General features: G+C 37.6%; 1 protein-coding gene across 11 annotated transcripts in view; it reads right to left on the bottom strand.

The window, feature by feature from the left end:
* The window catches only part of ARHGAP21 (Rho GTPase activating protein 21), a 115,785-nt gene that overhangs the window by 26,296 nt on the left and 71,335 nt on the right, over nucleotides 1-18,154 (bottom strand). For 6 of the 11 annotated variants that reach the window (XM_060782411.2, XM_060782415.2, XM_060782409.2 and 3 more), the window contains exons 4-8: nucleotides 17,574-17,666; nucleotides 17,027-17,105; nucleotides 14,989-15,043; nucleotides 6,575-6,604; nucleotides 3,132-5,079 (exon numbers count right to left, since the gene is read on the bottom strand). In XM_060782411.2, the coding sequence (XP_060638394.2) occupies nucleotides 3,132-5,079; nucleotides 6,575-6,604; nucleotides 14,989-15,043; nucleotides 17,027-17,105; nucleotides 17,574-17,666 (2,205 nt within the window). Of the gene's footprint in view, nucleotides 1-3,131; nucleotides 5,080-6,457; nucleotides 6,550-6,574; nucleotides 6,658-6,807; nucleotides 6,926-14,988; nucleotides 15,044-17,026; nucleotides 17,106-17,573; nucleotides 17,667-18,154 lie in introns of those variants that run through there. The other 5 variants (XM_060782413.2, XM_060782412.2, XM_060782417.2 and 2 more) reach the window with 4 other exon arrangements.

The following is an 18,154-nucleotide window of genomic DNA, read 5'->3' on the forward strand; positions in this document are numbered from 1 at the left end:
CTGAATTTTGGAAATCTCCCACCACACAGCAGATCTTCAGAGGGGGAAATTTCCTCTGAACCCTCATCCTTTGACTGAATGGTTGAGGTTCAAAGAACAATATTTTCATTCAGTGGGTTCACAGAGTATTTCTGCATCTCTTTTGCAAGCATCTTCCTCACCAATGTCACAAGGCAAATCACCACTAAAGCTGTCCAAAAGACAACAATATAAAAACAAAACGCACTGGGCATGCTCGCATGCTTGGATACACCTGGACCTAAACCAAAATAAATAGGCCAGGTCACACTGGGGCACATGAAATGCCATTAACATTCCTTCAATGGTGTGTTGAAAATGTCATTTGGGCCTCTTAGAAACAAAAACAAATTCTGTTTCAAACAATGTTAGACATTAGATTAAAATTAGTTTGAGATGACAACTGTAACGAAACCAACAATTAGCAATGACTCTGTGTCTTTCCTGTCTATTTAGATCTGACACAGATTTAGGATTTAGTGCTGACACACAATTTAGCTGGGGAAGGGAAAAGGAGAGCACCAAAAAGCTATTGTTACTGATGATAAGAGGCACCTGCCAGAAGTAGCTAATCATTTTGGAACTACACACAGGCATGTCACTGTTCCAGCTATGTACTACCCTTGAGAAATAAACACCTTTAAATACTTGGACACCACTAACTTATGTCTGTAACTGCCTCCACCTTGTGATAAATGTGTGACAGCAGATTTTTTCCCCACACACACATATATAGATTAACAGGGCAAAGGGAAATTAAAACATGTTGACTTATAAACCTTGCACTTCTGTACACTGAATATCAAATGATGACAGGAATGATGATCGGTCCCCAATCTGTTGAAAATACTGCAAATGGGCTACTGCCTCCCATTACACTGCAATAAGGGTCATGGGGGGGGGGGGGATGAGGAGGCATAGGGAAAACTAAAGTTGCTAGAAAGTGGCAATCATGGCTACAGGAGTTGCACTGCTGCAACTCCCCCTTCCAGTACCAAACCTGAAATGTGCAGAAGTTGAGTGTGAGTGTGTATACATGTGCAAGTGCACATGTGATGGCCACTGTCCTGATACATTTGTAGCATTTCTCTCTCTCTCTCTCTCTCTCTCTCTCTCTCACACACACACACACACACACACACACACATATATATATATACTAATTCATTCACTAGCACTGTAACAATGATATTAATGTATCTTTGGCCCATTACACTGCTTCTTCTTGCATCTCTCCAACAATTACATGACTTCACAAACCTATCACCAGCCACTGTCAGTTCTCTATACAAACAGGCTGCAGCACACCTCTATAGAGGATATATTCTTTGGAGACCAAATTACAACTGGAATTCGAGAGAAAGCTTTTATTACAACCATAGAAACACAGTACGTATGCCTAAGAATATTGGTGCCTCGATAAAAAATAATATTGCATCAATGCATTGAGGAAAAATGCATTCTGGTTCATTAAACACATTTCCTTGTCATTGCACCACCACTCTCACTTTTTAATTTATTCAGCATATTGCTATGACCTTCATTTCCTCCACAGAAGTCCATTTCTTATGTAACAAGCACTATCTCCTTTGCCTTACTTCTGAAGATGCAAGCTGACAAGCATTCTACTTCTACCCTATATTCCTTTAATCCCTATCTTCTTTATATCCTACCTGGTTTTCCTCTTTCTTTTTTCTCTTCTTACAAGCCATTATTCATATTCAGTTCCTTGGAGTTTAAAACAGCTTTACAAAAGACTGGTAACTAAAAAGCCAAATTAATGACAGTGGTGCATGCATGTATATCTTTAGTACATATACAGTTTGGGTATGCTTTATCTGAAATGTTTGGTACCAGAAGTGCTTTCGTTTGGAAAGCAAGATACCCTGCAAAAATAGGTATCTTGGAGATGGGACTAAAATTTAAATGTAAAACGCATGTATGTTCTATATGCATATATATAGCCTGAAGGTGATTTTATATAGTATTTCAATATTTTTGTACATGCAACAAAGTTTGTGTACCCTGGATCATCAGAAAGCAAAAGTGTCACTATCTCATCATCCATGTAGACATTTTGGAGCATTCCAGAATTCTGAATAAGGGCTGCTCAACCTACTCAATGTCTGCACATAAGCAAGGAGACTTCAACTGCACTTATTCACAGGTAAGAATGGATGAATGGTAACCAGGAGTACTCATAGAACCAATGGGAATTTTAGTAAACCGTTTCCAATAAATCTTTTCTCTTTAAGATTTATCACACTATAACACATACCTACTGTTTATCTAGAGAGAAATATGCAGTGAAAATAATACACAGAATATGAAACATATTTAATTAATTTCTAGCAAAAGTGACAGAAATAAGACTTTAATATACTTAATCACTAACAACTACATAAAGACATACTGAGGACATACAGAGTGAGCAATTTTAGCCCTAAAGATGTTTTGGAGCCTACAACTTCCATCAGCCTTCATAAGCAAGCAAAGGTTATAGGAAATCTAAGTGATTATGGGAATTGCAGTCCAAAGACATATAGAGGGTCAAAGAAATCCTAACCCCATTTTAAATTTTGTTAAATTTATGAGGTCCATTGCATGATTTAAAAAAAAAAACCTGAAATTTAGTATTATAGTAATATTTTGAGGCCTTAAACTATACCTAAATTATGCATATAAAACCTGAAATTTAGTATTATAGTAATATTTATGCACATAAATCTGACACAGTTACATGGGTGACAAATGATTCCTATAACCACTGAAGTGGAGCAGATGGCCCACATTTTCCCCATCTAATTGGCATCCCATAAAAAGGCAGTACTAGTTAGAATAACATGATCTGCAACCTGTTAGCCATCCACTTTTGCAATGGTCACTGCTGCAAGAAACAATGTTAGAAGGAAACAATCTCCACAAAACTGGTAGAGTATGCACAGCTTCTTTTATACAGTGGAGCTGAAATGGAAATTATGTTTTAAAATTGTACCTTCTTATATTATGTACACTAACTAGAATGTAATAGGTTAGTTACAAAATTATAAGCAAAAGTAGATCAAAACATATACTACGGAGGCACAGGCATAGAGACTACTGATTTAACTCACCTATGAATGGAATAGATGCCAAGGAATCACCAGGTGGGCTGGAACTAGAAGCTTTCCTTTCTTCTATTCTTTTTATATGGACTTCTCGACGTGCATCATTGGGTAGCCAACAAGTTGTTTCTGAGACAGGCTCCGGATCATTTACAGCTAAGATGTAGGACTGATGTCGCAAAAGTTGTGGTGTCTGATGGCCAGAAGGAGACTTTTCTCGCAAAACAACTGTTTCTGTCTCTTCATCTACAACATGTGATGGTCGAATTTCATCTTCTTTTTCAAAGTCTCGAACTTTTTGTCTGACAGAGACATCTAAACTAACCGAGGTAGTTAAGTGCTCACTCATCTGTGGGACAAATTTGGCAGAAGCTATGCAGGAAGCAGGAGAAAGAGTACTCTTGCTTAGGTCTACTTTGCGGTCTGGTACACTTTCTGCATGTATCCTGGATTGCTGATTGAACAAACTACTGTGGTGTACATCATTTACTGCTCTTTGGTTTCTGGTAGTAACACTATCCAGGCTCTGATTGAGGGGAAGAGACGGTTTTGCTGCATAGGGAATAGAAGTCTTCAGGGAGTTGCTTCTTGTGCTTCTAGCTGTTGAGTGAGATAATCTTTCCTGAACAATGGTTGCAGGCTTTGAAGTTCCACCAGCAGCTGGGAAATTTCTGACAGGTTGCAATGTTTTTCCATCTGGTGAAACCTTCTGGAAATGAGGGGCAGACCCTAAGGCCCTGTTACTTGTGAGTCTACCATCCGCATTATAAGCACCTGGAGCCCCAAAAAATTTTGAACCCCGAAAGGATAAATGAAATGCATGTAGCCGGTTTCTCTCATGAAAACCTCGTCGATCGTCTTGTTCAGTAAACCCTGTCCATTGGTAAGTCTTCTTTCTGTCTCTATTTGGATCGCCAACAAAGTTATCAGCATGAAGATTTTCTATTGTATCACCCTGTTTGCCTAAATAGTCCCAGGACCGTGTCCTATAATTTCGAGGACTGAGAGGTGGTGAAGTCAGAGCATCTTGTGAGGCACTCCTTGGCCACTCATTCAGCACTACATTGGGATCCTCAAGTCTTTCCTGGGATGCACTTTTCTGTCGGACCTGAATGTTCGGTGGAACCCTATCATGAGAAGTGCTTCTACGTCGTACCTGTGAACCAGTGCGATTTGGTACCATTTGATTATAATCAGTTGTATTCTGAGATGCCGCTCTTAAGCTATCTAACCTTTCTTGGATGGTCCTGCAGCCATACATTTGCAAACGTTTATTATCGACGTATTCCTTGTAGGTTTTGTAATTTTTCCAGTCTATATGTTGATGAGCATTTGGAGAACTGTAGTGATTAGTAGTAATAGAGGGAGAACCTACACTTCTAGTAGGGGATCTAGTAGTTGTGATCTCTTCTGGGTGCCTTCCAAAGCTTCCAGATTTGTTAGTTATTCCACTTGGATCTACTGGCCTTGTAAGTGGCGTCTGCGGAAGTACAATGGCAGTGGACATAGAAGAGGACGGTGAAGTGGTTCGTGCTTTTGTTTTTGGTGTGGCTTGTTCCTTGAAACCATAACTCACTTCCTCCATCCTGTGTGATGGACTAGTGTGATTTGTCCTACACAAAGAGAAGTCTACAGCCTTCTCAGAAGGCACAACAACAGTTTTTACAGTTTCATTGCAAACACAGACAGCTGTGTTAGATTTTGCAATATCTGTTGGAGATGGAGGCACTTGTATTTCCATTCTGTAGGCCTTTTCTGGTTGTGCTGATGTCCATACAGGCTTACTAGTTGTCTGTTTTCTCTGTGCAGAATCAGGAGATGCTTTCTCAATAGGTTGTGCCATGACAGTAGCTGGAGATGTTAACCGAGGATAACATATTGGTGGTGGTTCAGGTATGTTGCCAGCATTACCACTGTAGGCTTCATTGCCTTTCAGGTAGGCATCCTGGGAATATGCCTGTGAACAGAACATTTTAAAATAAATTAAATCACGAAAAATGTGAATGGTGCACCATGATGCAGTGAGATAATTCAGTGGACAGTACATTCTTTAAAGGATAAGTACCTTTCATATGAAACATATACAACAGACACTTTTTCCCCTAAGCATTCATGTTCAAGGAACAAGAAATAACAAATGCCTTCTATTATTACTCCTGGTGTATGAAAACATGCCATGGAAATCCTCCCCTGAGGATTAAGCATATTACTATAAATAAAATCAACAACAAATTCTATCAATTGCTGCAGATGATTAGGAAAGGGAGAGAGATTTGTGAGTGTAAATCACAAATCTTTCTTTCCCTACATATCTTCATGGCCAGTTTCAAATATTTCTTCTATCTGTGATTTTCTAATGCTGGAGGCTATGATTCTGCAGAAATCGACAGGTTAAATATGGTATCCTTTTAGTTACAGAAAAATGTAGTTCTTTTCCACATAAGGAAACAGATAGTGTATGTCGAAATGGCTGCATTCAATATGGATTGCTTTCCTGAAAGGCACAATTGCTGTATCTAAGATGAACAGACAGTGGCAATGTCTTTGTTGCCAGCCAACGCCCACCCTCCTTCCAAATAATCTTACATATTACTTATTCCATAAATTCTATACTATTGATGGTAGTACAGTTTTTTAAAATGCAAAGATACCATTGACATACATGGCTGGGCAGCTATTTATAGGTACCTTCATTAAACTGGAACACAGACAGTCATAAGCACAGTATCACTTCCCTGCTTTACAATTTCCATCCTATCTTGCTTTTTAAGGATCTTATTCCAAAGTAAAAAAAAATCTGTCTTAAAACCTCAATGCTTTTTTCTGCAGCAAGGCATGTCTCTAACCATCAGTAACTAACAGCATATTTGCAAGGTCTATCTAGAACATAATAAACATTTATATTATTTTATACTTTACCATTACTTCCTCTAGTTGTAATATTAACTTTTAAAAGCTGAGAACACACAGCTTAGTAATGCAGAAACCTTTCAATTATTGCACAAAAACACAGCTTAGGTGTGGTATCATATTACAGCATTTCCTGCTCAAATCATAACATGCTCCATTCAGACAAATCAACATGCCCTGCCTTAGCATTAGACGGGTTGTAAAAGCCCAAATGCAGCCATGAACATTACACTGAGAGCAAAGTATTGAAGATTAGGGCGAGGCACTAAAAACACACGGCTGCGATAAATATTACTGCGAGCATTGGTTATGTGCAAATAAAATATCAAAGCCAAACTGGAAAGAAATAAACCAAGTAACTAACAAAACACAGGCACACATTGAACAGGTAACAGGATCAATATTATGACTGAAATTCAGCTAACCAGCAGCTCTAGCTTGCTTCCAGCAACTTGCAGGCTTTTACAGTCCAGCATCTTGCAGATCTACCGAGAAACACATGCCTTACAAAATTGGAGAAATGGCTACAGTTCGTTTCTTACCAGGGCTGTAACATCCTTTGAAAACTGCAGCTGGCAGAAAACAGGAAAACATAGTAAAAGCTGCTTATGGATGTAAAGATAGCATTATGTTGTCATATTGATGCTGGATTCACAGGAAGCCAAAAATAAATCTACACCGATTCCTCTGGAAGGTACCAAGAGAGGTAAAGGGCAGTGGAGCATAAACAATAACTTCAGCCTCCTTGTGAGCATGTCTTTCTCCCGACTTTTACCTGCTTCTTGCATTTATTCCCTAGCCTTCCAGAAAAAGAAAATACTGTTGTGCTGTATTCCTTCAGAGCATCTTTCCTGCTGCAAACGGAGCCCTCTGGTTGTGCGACAAGGCGTCCCTTCTACTAGAGCAACATAACAGTCTTTCATCTCCCCTGAGCTGCTACCATCCCTGCTTCCAGATGACGAAACAAGGGTTTCATTATGCATTTAAAATCCGTGCACCCCTTCCCCACATGCATCGGAAGAGAGCCACAAGCTGTCAGCTGACTGCAGCTGCTTTCATACTCTACGACTGACATTAGAAGATGATTTCAGAATAATCTTCAGAGAAAAGCCGTCTTCCCATGTGATCATTTTCATTTGATGTATCCTTCCTTGTTTCTTCAGCACACTCAGGCTGTGCTTCAATTGCAAGGTGTATACTATACAGCTGCCTCATTTTTGCAGCCTCTCATGTTAGAAAATGGGAACCCTGCGTTTGTGTACTTTCCAGATTAGGAGGAGGTGAAGAGAAAAGGAGAAACACACACACACACTGAGATATGCCTATGAAAAAGCAAGCTGTAGCACACACTGAGGAAACAACATATTGGCTCTCATCCTGGAATATGCCAATACTGCCTCCTAGGTTCAACGAAAGCATATTCATAAATCTGCAGGCTTGCTTAAGGCAGCTTAAAAAGAGAAACCAAATTTCTGTCTAAAAAAGCACCCAAAGGTGACTATGAATAAGAGGAAACAAACCTATTATATATTAACAAAAAGTATAAACAATGAAAACTATCAAAATATTTTTATGACCAATATATGAAGGAATGTCCAATATTACTTCTGTTTATTTTATACCTATGTCAGTATGATCATCTGCCAACATATTTTTTTTTAAAAAAAGGGGGGGGGGGAGGTCTCTTCTAATCTTAAAAAAATCAAAGAGGCCCGAAAACATGGGGAAAATGCCCATCACATTTTTAGTTTTAATTTTATATTGCTGTCAAGGGACGGGGGCCTTCTAAAAACCTTCAGAACATTTCCTATCGTTCATGCACAGAATAAAAACTATACACAGTGCATTATTGTCTCTCAATAAGTCAACTCAATTCGCACTCAGTTGGTTGTGCCTGCTCTTACTGTAATCATGTGAGCCACCTTGGGTCCCACTTCAAGAGAAAGGTGGCATATACATCTAATAAAGAAATACATTTCATGGCGAACTAAGTACAGCCTGCTCCATATGGAACAAATCCATTGTTTGTATAAACCAGTGGTTCCCAACCCATGGGCCGCAAGACCTAAAATAAGGTCCGCAGCCGAGGGTGTGTACTATCGTTGCAGGAGAGCGAGAGAGAGAGAAAGAAAGGGAGAGAAGGAAAGAAGCCAGCACCAGTACCCTCGCTCACCCGTGGCTTCCCTGGTGTCATTGGAAGAGAGCGAGAGAGGAGCGGGAGAAAAGGAAGGAAGGAGGCCAGCGCCGTTCTCACGGCGGCTTTCCCAACGCCGCTGGGAGAGAGTGAGAGAGAGAAGAGAGTCCCCAAAGTTATTGTTGTTGTTATTGTTGTTAGCTCTTATTGCCATACATCAGTTGTAATTGGAAGCAGCCCTTTGTAAGACCCTGTTTAATCTCCCGTTGTTGTTTATACCCGTTAGGGAGTTTCTTGGGTCTCGCACTCTGCTTTTTGTATTTTTTTTCAACCTTAGCCTCCTCCCCTTCTTTTTTTTTTTTTACATAAGACTTAACAAAATCCACAGATAATAACACAGCCCAACAAAATTGCATTGGATAGACCACATCAGATCTATATTATTAAATATGGTTGTCTGTGGGCGAGCAGATGGCGACTACTGGATGGCATACATTCTATATCAGAAACTAGAACTGATATGGTCTATCCAATGCAATTTTATGAATAAGCACCCCAAGTAACCAAACTAAATCTAAAGTTGACCAAAAACTGATTCGTAACCCTTTTGGTATTAATGCTGGAGAATGATCCCTAGTCAAAGTGGTCCCTAGTCAAGTGGTCCCTGGTAAAAAAAGAAAAAAAGTTGGGAACCACTGATATAACCTAAAGATACAATCCAGTCATGTCCATACTGTCCCATGTACCCTACTATTATACGCTGTAGCTTCCTTCCCCTACCATCAACCTTCGTGCAAGCAGAAGAAAAGCATCCAAATAAACTTGAATGGGGACAAATTTTAAAATAAATCAATTCCCCCAAGCCAGAAGATTCACAAGATAATAAATGATCATGAACAAGTATAAATATTATATACCATGTTAAATAAGACCAGGTTCTTCATTACAGTGGGCAACAGAAACAATATCAGTTATTCTCTTTTCTTTTCAATTGTGAACTAAAGTCCTTAGCTATAATGGTTCTGTTCTATACTGAAGTTTTGACCCTCTCCCAATCAATTCCCAGAACTTACATTTCTGCCTATGAGCTAACGTTTTTTTTCAAAATGGAAAAAACTATCAGAGTTGACTATGAGGAGACATGTTTATTAAACAGCTCCAGGGCAATGAGCTACATCCTATATCTGGACCTGCCATGCTGTGTACATGTGGACAATTCAATTAATGTCCTGCTGCAATTATGTACACTTGCTTCAGGATGCAAAAGAAACGGAAGAGTGCAAACAGGCAACAAATACCCTAGTGATAACTTCCTCTGTTGTACAAAAATAACAGCCATATTTCTAGCTTTTTTCCAATTAGTTATAATATAGAGACTACTAATAGAAGTAGTATCTGAACAGAACCCAGTTAGAACTACCCTGAGGAATACGTTCTAAAGATGTAGTGCCTCAACTTAAGTCAACTGCATTCTTCTATCGTATTATCAGACAACATGCCTTATCAGTTGTCTGGCTGCTAGGATATGCCATTCTTTTCAGTCTACCCAAAGCATTCACAGAAAACTTCAGAGGAGAATGAGATGCAAATCTATGTCGTAATATAGGAAGCTACTTCTTTATACCACGGCCTCAATCAAACATAACTCTATCCAGAGGTTGGCATGATGACTAGATGGGAAATTTGACATGTTCCCCACCTCTGCTTCAGGTAGCACTAAACAATTTATATTACTTGTGAAAGCAGCACCAAAATAAAGTAGTTGGCTTTCACTATGGTTTACTAAAACAAGACAATTCCAAACTAGGCTTCACAAAATTGACTTGTTTTCAGTATAAAGAAAGAACATTACAAAAAGCAGTTTTTGTTTTACTCCTTTTATCTAAAACCGTTTGTACAGTCTGGCACAAAAAAAGTCAAAATTCTCCTATTGATCTAGAAGCTACAACCTTGTTGAGACATTAGTTCTCAGAACAACTTCAGAAAGACATCTACATTTCCACAGGAGGTGGTACTAATGCCACTGCATAAAATTGCATATAGGAACCAGGATTTAGTTCAATACAATTGCTGATGCTATCAAGAGAATCAAGGAATTTGCAAGCACTTCTATGCCACACACACTCCCTAACCTCACATGGCCTCAAATCTACTGTGGAGGGATCTGGAATCCTCAATCAGAGAATTTTATGTGATATCAAAGACTGGAGAAGAAGAGGAAACAGAAGGCATCTTGTTGAAAGGCATGCAAGTGCTGTTTGAGGAGAGAAATCTTTGATTGGGATCATGCAACAGTGCTTTTGTGCATCACATTCCCCTCCCATCCATACAGAATACCCCCAAAAGCCAGTCTTTAGAGATACCAACATACTATTATTCTGAATACCCAGTTATACACAATGTGAGCATGCATGAGCACTTATTATTATTATTATTATTATTATTATTATTATTATTATTAATAATAATAATAATAATAATAATAATAATAATAATTTGTTTCTATACTGCCCTATCTCCCCAAAGGGACTGAGGGAGGTTAACAACATGTAACAACAAAATGGATTTTGATATGATCCATGAATAAATTGAGAGTCCATTCTGTAGAGCAGTGGTTCCCAACCAGTGGTTTGTAAGAACTAAAATATGATCAGCAAAACATTTAAATTTTTTAAACTTTATTAATTTTAACAAATCCATTACTACATGGGCAGTGCCGGTGAGCAGGACGCCAGGTTGAGTGTGGTGTCATGTGTCAATGTACACACACGACCCAGCAACAGTCAGTCGCACACATTCTTTTGTATCACTTGCCTGTGCCAGTGATTCTGTTTTGCTGTTTAGTGATTCGACAGCTTGTTTTACTGATCATGAGTCCTCAATATTCAAGGTACAAAAAAGACAAAAAAATTGGCTTCAACCAAGAAAAGAATTTCTGGGATAAGATCTTGGACACTAAAAACAAATTAGTTACAAAGATTTACAGAAAATTGTTGGAATGGAAATTAGAAAATAAAGGAGAAAAGAATTATAAAAGAAGATGGAATGAAAATATTAGGAGAAACATCAGGCAGGAGGAATGGGAGAAAGTCTGGAGAGAAAAGTTAAAATACTGCTACGCCTCCGATTTAAAAGAGAATTGGTTGAAAACGGCACATCGCTGGTATATAACCCCCAAAAAAATTGGAAAAGGGAATAAAAACATCAGCACAGATTGCTGGAAATGCAAAGAAGAAGAAGGGACATACTTCCATACCTGGTGGACTTGTAAGAGGGCCAAAGAATATTGGAAAAAGGTACAAAAAGAACTGCAAGAAATCCTAAAAATCAATATACCATGGAAGGCAGAATTATTCTTACTGGGTATACATGAGTTAAAAATAGAGAAAAATACTGACAAAATTCTATTTCTGATGACAACTGCTGCAAGAATCTGCTATGCCAGGAGGTGGAAGCAAAGTGAGATACCGGATGACAACGAAAGATTAACAAAAATTCTGGAAATAAAAAACATGGATAGACTCACTTTCCTAATAGCAAGAAGCAAAGGGATCAATATGAAAGAAACACATTGGGAAGAAGTGACGGATTACTTCAGACAAAAAAATAAGAAGATTCTGACCTAGAGGAAGGAAAGGGAAACAGAGAAGGAAGATAAAGATAAAAGAAGTTGGGGAGAAGAGAACTAGAAATAAAAGCAAGAAAGAAGACTAGACCTCAAGAAAACCCTGGGAAGTCAACAATACTTTCTACTCTACATTTTAAATGGTGGTGGGATTTTATTCTATCCTCTATACTCTCAACTATCTCTTCGGTCTCCCTTGACCTACTTCTACTTTCCTTCTCAACTTTATCACCCATCACACTTTGTCGGGAGTCTTTGTATACTATCAAATTCTAAATTCACCCTTTTTATACTTCACACATTGTTTTTAAATGTAAATCAAAATTTAATAAAGATTATATAAAAAAAATGAGTCCTCAATATTCATATAATTTTGACTTATTTAATGATGATTGAAATGAATTTCAATTGTTATGAAAAAGACAATATAACTTTGCGCTTTCTTATGCTCTTTCTACAACTTATTTATGCGAACAAGGGTTTTCTACTTTGCTGGTAATTAAAAACAAGATCAGGAATCAATTGAAAGTAATTGATGATATGCGTGTAGCTTTGAGCAATATTCGCTCCAGGATTACCCAAATTATAAAGAAGACTGTAAGCTCAAAAATCACACTGATGTAAACCGAATGTAATTTTCAATTTAAAATGTTCTTTATATAATATACTAGTACTCTTAATTCATGTTACTAATAAGTTTAATGAATATGTTTATTTTTAGATTAACACGAGTTTATTATTCTTGAACCTTATAGTCCCTGCTAACAACAAAAAAATCAAAGTGGTCCCTGGTCAAAAAAGGACATCACTTTGGGAGCCAGATGCTGCTGGTAGCCAACATAAACACAATCTTCCCATGGAGGCATTCCAAGAGGTAGTAAGTGGTGCCACAACTAAGGGAGTAGAGGGGCCAAAGCTTCTTTTAGGTTCCTTCTGGACAGACTAAGCTCTTGTCTCTCACTACCCTACTCACAGAATGGGTTGGTTCCTTTTTTGTAAAAAAGGTTAAGGTACAGTGCTTTCATCAGCCCATGGATTTTTTGACATGCATTTCTACTAGTATATACAATATTTATTTCCTATGGAAGAGTAAGTATTTCCGTACATATCATGGTCACCTTCTCTCTGCTTGCTATGTCTTGCACATTCTTATACTGTAAAAACAAGAAGGTGCACACAGAAGCAGGGCACCTACTCCCAACATATGTAGGAGAGCTTCTCCTGCTTTGCCCATAAAATACAGTGCAACTTTTTAACAATGTCATTCTTGATTTATAAATTGTTGCAAAGAACTAAATCATCTCCTTAATTCCAGCAAGATGCAGATTAGAGTACCAATGTACACTGTGTTTGGTGGGAATAATTGACGTATTTTATTAGTTAAAACGAGCAAAGAGAAATCCGCTTCCCCAAACAACATAAAAGATACACAACAGGAGCCTCAGCCAAATCATATCAACACTAATTTTTGTTAACATTTAATAGAAAGATGATATAATGGTTTTAACAAGCCTAAAAATATATCAAACTAATGCCCCCAAAATTGATTTATTATGTCAATGCATTATGCTCCCTGCATTTCAATTTAGCCTTCTTCAAAGGTGACACATATTGAATTGCTAATAGTAAGCAATACGGTCGTTCCCTTAAAATATATATGATAATGTTTGCAGAAGGCTCTTCATATGCCTTTAGTTATTTTACCTGCTCAACAAAATCTCATAAAGCGAAAACAAATGCAGAATGACCAATTTGTTCAGAACAATTCTTGCACTATTAAGCATTTTAAAGTGTTGAATTTGTAGAGAAAAATTACCATGAGGACCATATGAAACATTCTCAGGCTGGCAAGAGGAGCAATTCACCATGACTGGATTCTATCCTGTGTGCCAGCTGACAAGGCAGGAATTCAAATTCATTTCAGTTGTGACCATTAGGACCCCTTCTCTGTCCCTAATGATTGGATCATCTGACCATTTTCTAACAACCTTTTCCTCACTAACCGGTTTTCTTTAACTCACTTTGACTGGGACTTATCCAAGCCTTCCTGCAGCACCATTCTCCAAGAATGAGAGTGCCCTCACTTATATAAAGCTATAATACAAGTCTGACCACCCTACAGCATCACATATATCTTACAGAGATTATAAGACCACATAACCGACACTTTACAATCTGTTGGACTTTCTGAATGCAAGCATACATTCCCTGGCCTTGGCTTCATCGTAACATTGAAAGATTAGTTCTTTTAACCACCTAGAAATCACCATCTTTGAATTTCTTTGAATCAAAGTTCTAAGACTGTAAGAAACAAATAATGTCACTGTATGTCTAATAAGTCTTAATAAGTAAAGGTGGCTGCATGGAGCGCTGTAACCTTCCCGCCGAAGCGGTACCTATTGATCTACTCACATTTGCATGTTTTCAAACCGCTACGTTGGCAGAAGCGGGGTTAAGAGCGGGAGCTCACCCCACTCCTCAGATTCAAACCACCAACCTTTTGGTCAGCAAGTTCAGCAGCTCAGCGGTTTAACCCGCTGCACCTCTGGGAGTCTTAATAGCCCTCCTTAAATCCAGAGAGTGCTCTCTGTGCTTCTCAGGGAAGGGAAAAGAAGGAGTCCTAGCAATCAAAGCAGAAAAGAACACAGACTCCTGCCTTGTCCAATTGGCATGCCGGATGCAACCCGGTTGTAATGGATAGTTATTCTGTGACATCTCAAGAATAATTCATATATTCTGCCTGTCAGAACAATTGTACTGTAAGTGATTATGCCTGAAACACTACTTCATTAAAAAGACTGCACACCAAGCTAACACTTTCTGCCCTAAATCTGAGAAAAAGTTCTCTTTTCTTATGGAACACCATTAAGTAACAGTTATATTAGCTTCCTATCATAATGCATAATGCATTGTCTATAATTTTACCAAACTCTAGTTTTTTTGTACAGTGTTACATTTTATGATGCTACTACCTGCACACCAGACTACAAAAAAAAGGTGTCGGTCTCTGATTTTCTTTTTTCCATATCATATTTACCTCCTTTTACAGCCTCATTACTACAGATCAAAAGCAACAATCACCTAAAACCCAAAAAACAGAAATAAGAACACCAGTAGCAGTACTATCCAAATTCTTATCCTGTTCGAGGGAGAGGCATGGAGCATTTTACTTTAGTGCATTCAGAAATAAAACTTACCAGTTGAAGAATGTCTTCATCTTTTGGCATAACACTAAGCTCCAACATGCTATCACTGTAAGGAAGGAAGACACATATTACTGTATTACTGTATTATCAGTTTGAAAAATGATTTTATTTCTGATTATTGCTTTTGACGGTCCTCTTGACCACACAACACTGAATACAGACAATTATTCCATACAGTTTGTATACATATACTTCTTCACTACAGCTAGATTTGCACTGCTCCTCTGTCAAAGTATGACATCTAAATTTTAGGGTGTTTTGTTTTTGTTTTTAAAAAAATAGTTGCATAGAGAGAAATTTCTTGTGTATAAAAAACTCTGTAGTTCAGTGTGATGTTTTAACATTTTGAAATGGGGTATCTTTGTCAATCCTTCTTTGCAAAATTGCTTCAAGCTCTGGACTAGATAGGGACCAATGGTGAAAGCATCTTGAAGACTCGGTATAGATCCACAATCAGATTTATGGCTAAGCTTCCACTGCAGCAGACTAATGACATTCAGGTCTTTGTTTCTAAATCTTGGATACAGATACTGAGTTATTATCTTTCTAGAAGCAAGGCCCCCTGAAAAGGAAAACATGCTCTTCTTAAAATTGTCCTGAATTTGGCTCTTTCCATCTTTCCCTTAATCTTTTCAGTTTCCTAGCCTGAATTTCATTGCACCAGCCTTTCATTTTTAAACCATTCACAGAGTAATATCAACAAATGCTAAATCCTTCTGCTACCTTTTTAATAACATTTTCTTAATACTAATAAAATGCAATGATTCACGGCATAAAATATGATTATATGGAAATGGCAGATTAAATATAATGAGATGCAGTCTCATGAATTGTTAGAGTTTGCAATATACAGCACTGATCAAACACACAACATGATTTTAATTTCACATCTGCTGCTCACTCAAAGTTGGCTGTGAGTCAAATGAGGCTGCAAAAAAAGATATTGGTAGAAAAAATATAGAGCAGGGCACTATTGATACTTTTGTTGGAAATGGGACAGTTCTGAAGGAAGAAGGGAAAGGACTATTTTTATAGCTTTACGTTAAAAACAGTGGATATGGCTCTTAATGAGACATGCCGCATAATCATAGGATGTCTACGCCCTACACCACTAGAGAAATTATACTGTTTAGCCGGTATTGCACCACCTGACATCTGTCGGGAAGTAGCAGCCTGTAATGAAAGGACCAAGGCATTGATATCGCCGGCCCACCCCCTGTTCAGACATCAGCCAGCAAGACAACCCCTTAAATCGAGAAATAGTTTTCTAAGATCTACAGAAATACTTGCAGGAACACCTCAGCAAGCGAGAGTCTAAAAGTGGCAGGTTAAAACCCAGAACCTCAATCAGTGGTTGATACCAAATGAGAAACTCCTCCGGGCACACAGAAGATTAGGCGACTTGGAAGCCACTACGAGATGCAGAGCTAACCTTAGGAAATGCAGTTACAAAGTGGAATCCACGACATGTGAGTGTTGAAAAGAGCAAACCGCATACAACTTACTATCCTGTAGTCTGTGCCCTGCCACATGCACATGGAGGACATCAGAGGCACTCCAAGTGGCCAGCTTCTGGCCGAAGGAAATTTAGTATAATGCAAAGTTTTCAACTTTGTTTGTGGTTTTTCTATACATTATAAATGTATTCTCAGTTCACTTCTGACACGATAAATAAATTAAAAAGTTATGGCTTATTGTTAAAAAATAAACACATTTTGCATCGGATTTCCCAACTATGGGGGTACTTAAAAATGATTCATCATTTTATATCAAGTGTTTTATAAAGTCCTGTATTTGTGAAAGTTTTTTTAAAAACATCTTGATTCTGTGATGTCAGATATGAACACTTCATCTACCCTCAACTATGGGGGTACTTAAAAATGATTCATCAAATGATTTATATCAAATGTTTTATAAAGTCCTGTATTTGTGAAAGTTTTTTTAAAAAACATCTTGACTCTGTGATGTCAGATATTAACACTTCATCTCTCTTGTGCAAAATTTAAAGTTATAGACTTATAAATCTTACCTGTTCTGAATTAAAGCAATTACTTGAGAATATGTCTTCCCTATAACACTTTCCCCATTCACTTTTATTATTCTGTCACCTACAAAAAGAAAAAGAGAGAGAAAAGGGTGGAATATTCAGACCACTGCTGTCTTGAATTGGGGAAGCTTCCACCTAGTTTAAACGTTTCCAAGAAAAAGAAAACAATGAATTCTTTCCCCATGATGACTACCGTGCTAGAGGTGAGATACAAGAGGATACACAAGAGACACCACCATGGATGAGATCCATAGCTTTGGGAGTCATTTAGTGCTCCAGATATCAGTATAATCTACAAACCCCACAATGAAAGAGAAAGAAACATTATTTTCTTGTATTTACCAAACAATATACAAAACTAGTTGCAAATTTAAAATTCCATAACATTTTCTTTTCAAAATACCCACCATTAAAAAATCTTAGCTAAACAAAACATATTCCTGTCACTCACAGAAAAAAAAAAAACCACTTTGATAGTTTTGCTCCACAAGCAGTTGGATCACTTAACATATAAAATAAGTAAAATTACCTGTGCTTAATCCAGCTTCAAAAGCAGGTCCTCCTTCTTTAACCTGTTTAACAAATATGGTATCCATTGGCTCCAATTTGTTTCTTGGCTTTCCTAAAAAGAAAGGTTATACATAAATCTTGTCAGTCATTCTAATCACTAAAAGGAAATGGTAATTTTGTACAATTAATTATGCATTAATCTCTGCATTAAATTCCAGAATCCAAATAATTTGAGTTCACCTGGAAATCAGCATTTAAATCTGTACTTTTTAGATGTTTTATGGATATATTGAAATGATTGAAATAGTTTCTATAAAAATGTGTTCTTACAGCTAAAGTACAAGAAACAGATGCTTGCTTATTGTGCTATTTTTCATAAAATATGTATTTTTCCTACATGCTTTTCTGAATCATTCAATAATCACCATATTTTGATAGCTGCTCCATAAAGAGTAGCATCACCTTGGCAATTCTTTAAAAGAAACTTTGCATATTTCATCCTACAGAACTAGTAGAAGAATATTCACCAGTATATGGTTTTAAAAGCCAGATTCTTTGGCAATATGAATGTACATCCAATGGTGTAGATTAACTATCAAA

This window comes from Anolis sagrei, chromosome 6, assembly GCF_037176765.1.
Source record: "Anolis sagrei isolate rAnoSag1 chromosome 6, rAnoSag1.mat, whole genome shotgun sequence".
Taxonomy (NCBI): domain Eukaryota; kingdom Metazoa; phylum Chordata; class Lepidosauria; order Squamata; family Dactyloidae; genus Anolis; species Anolis sagrei.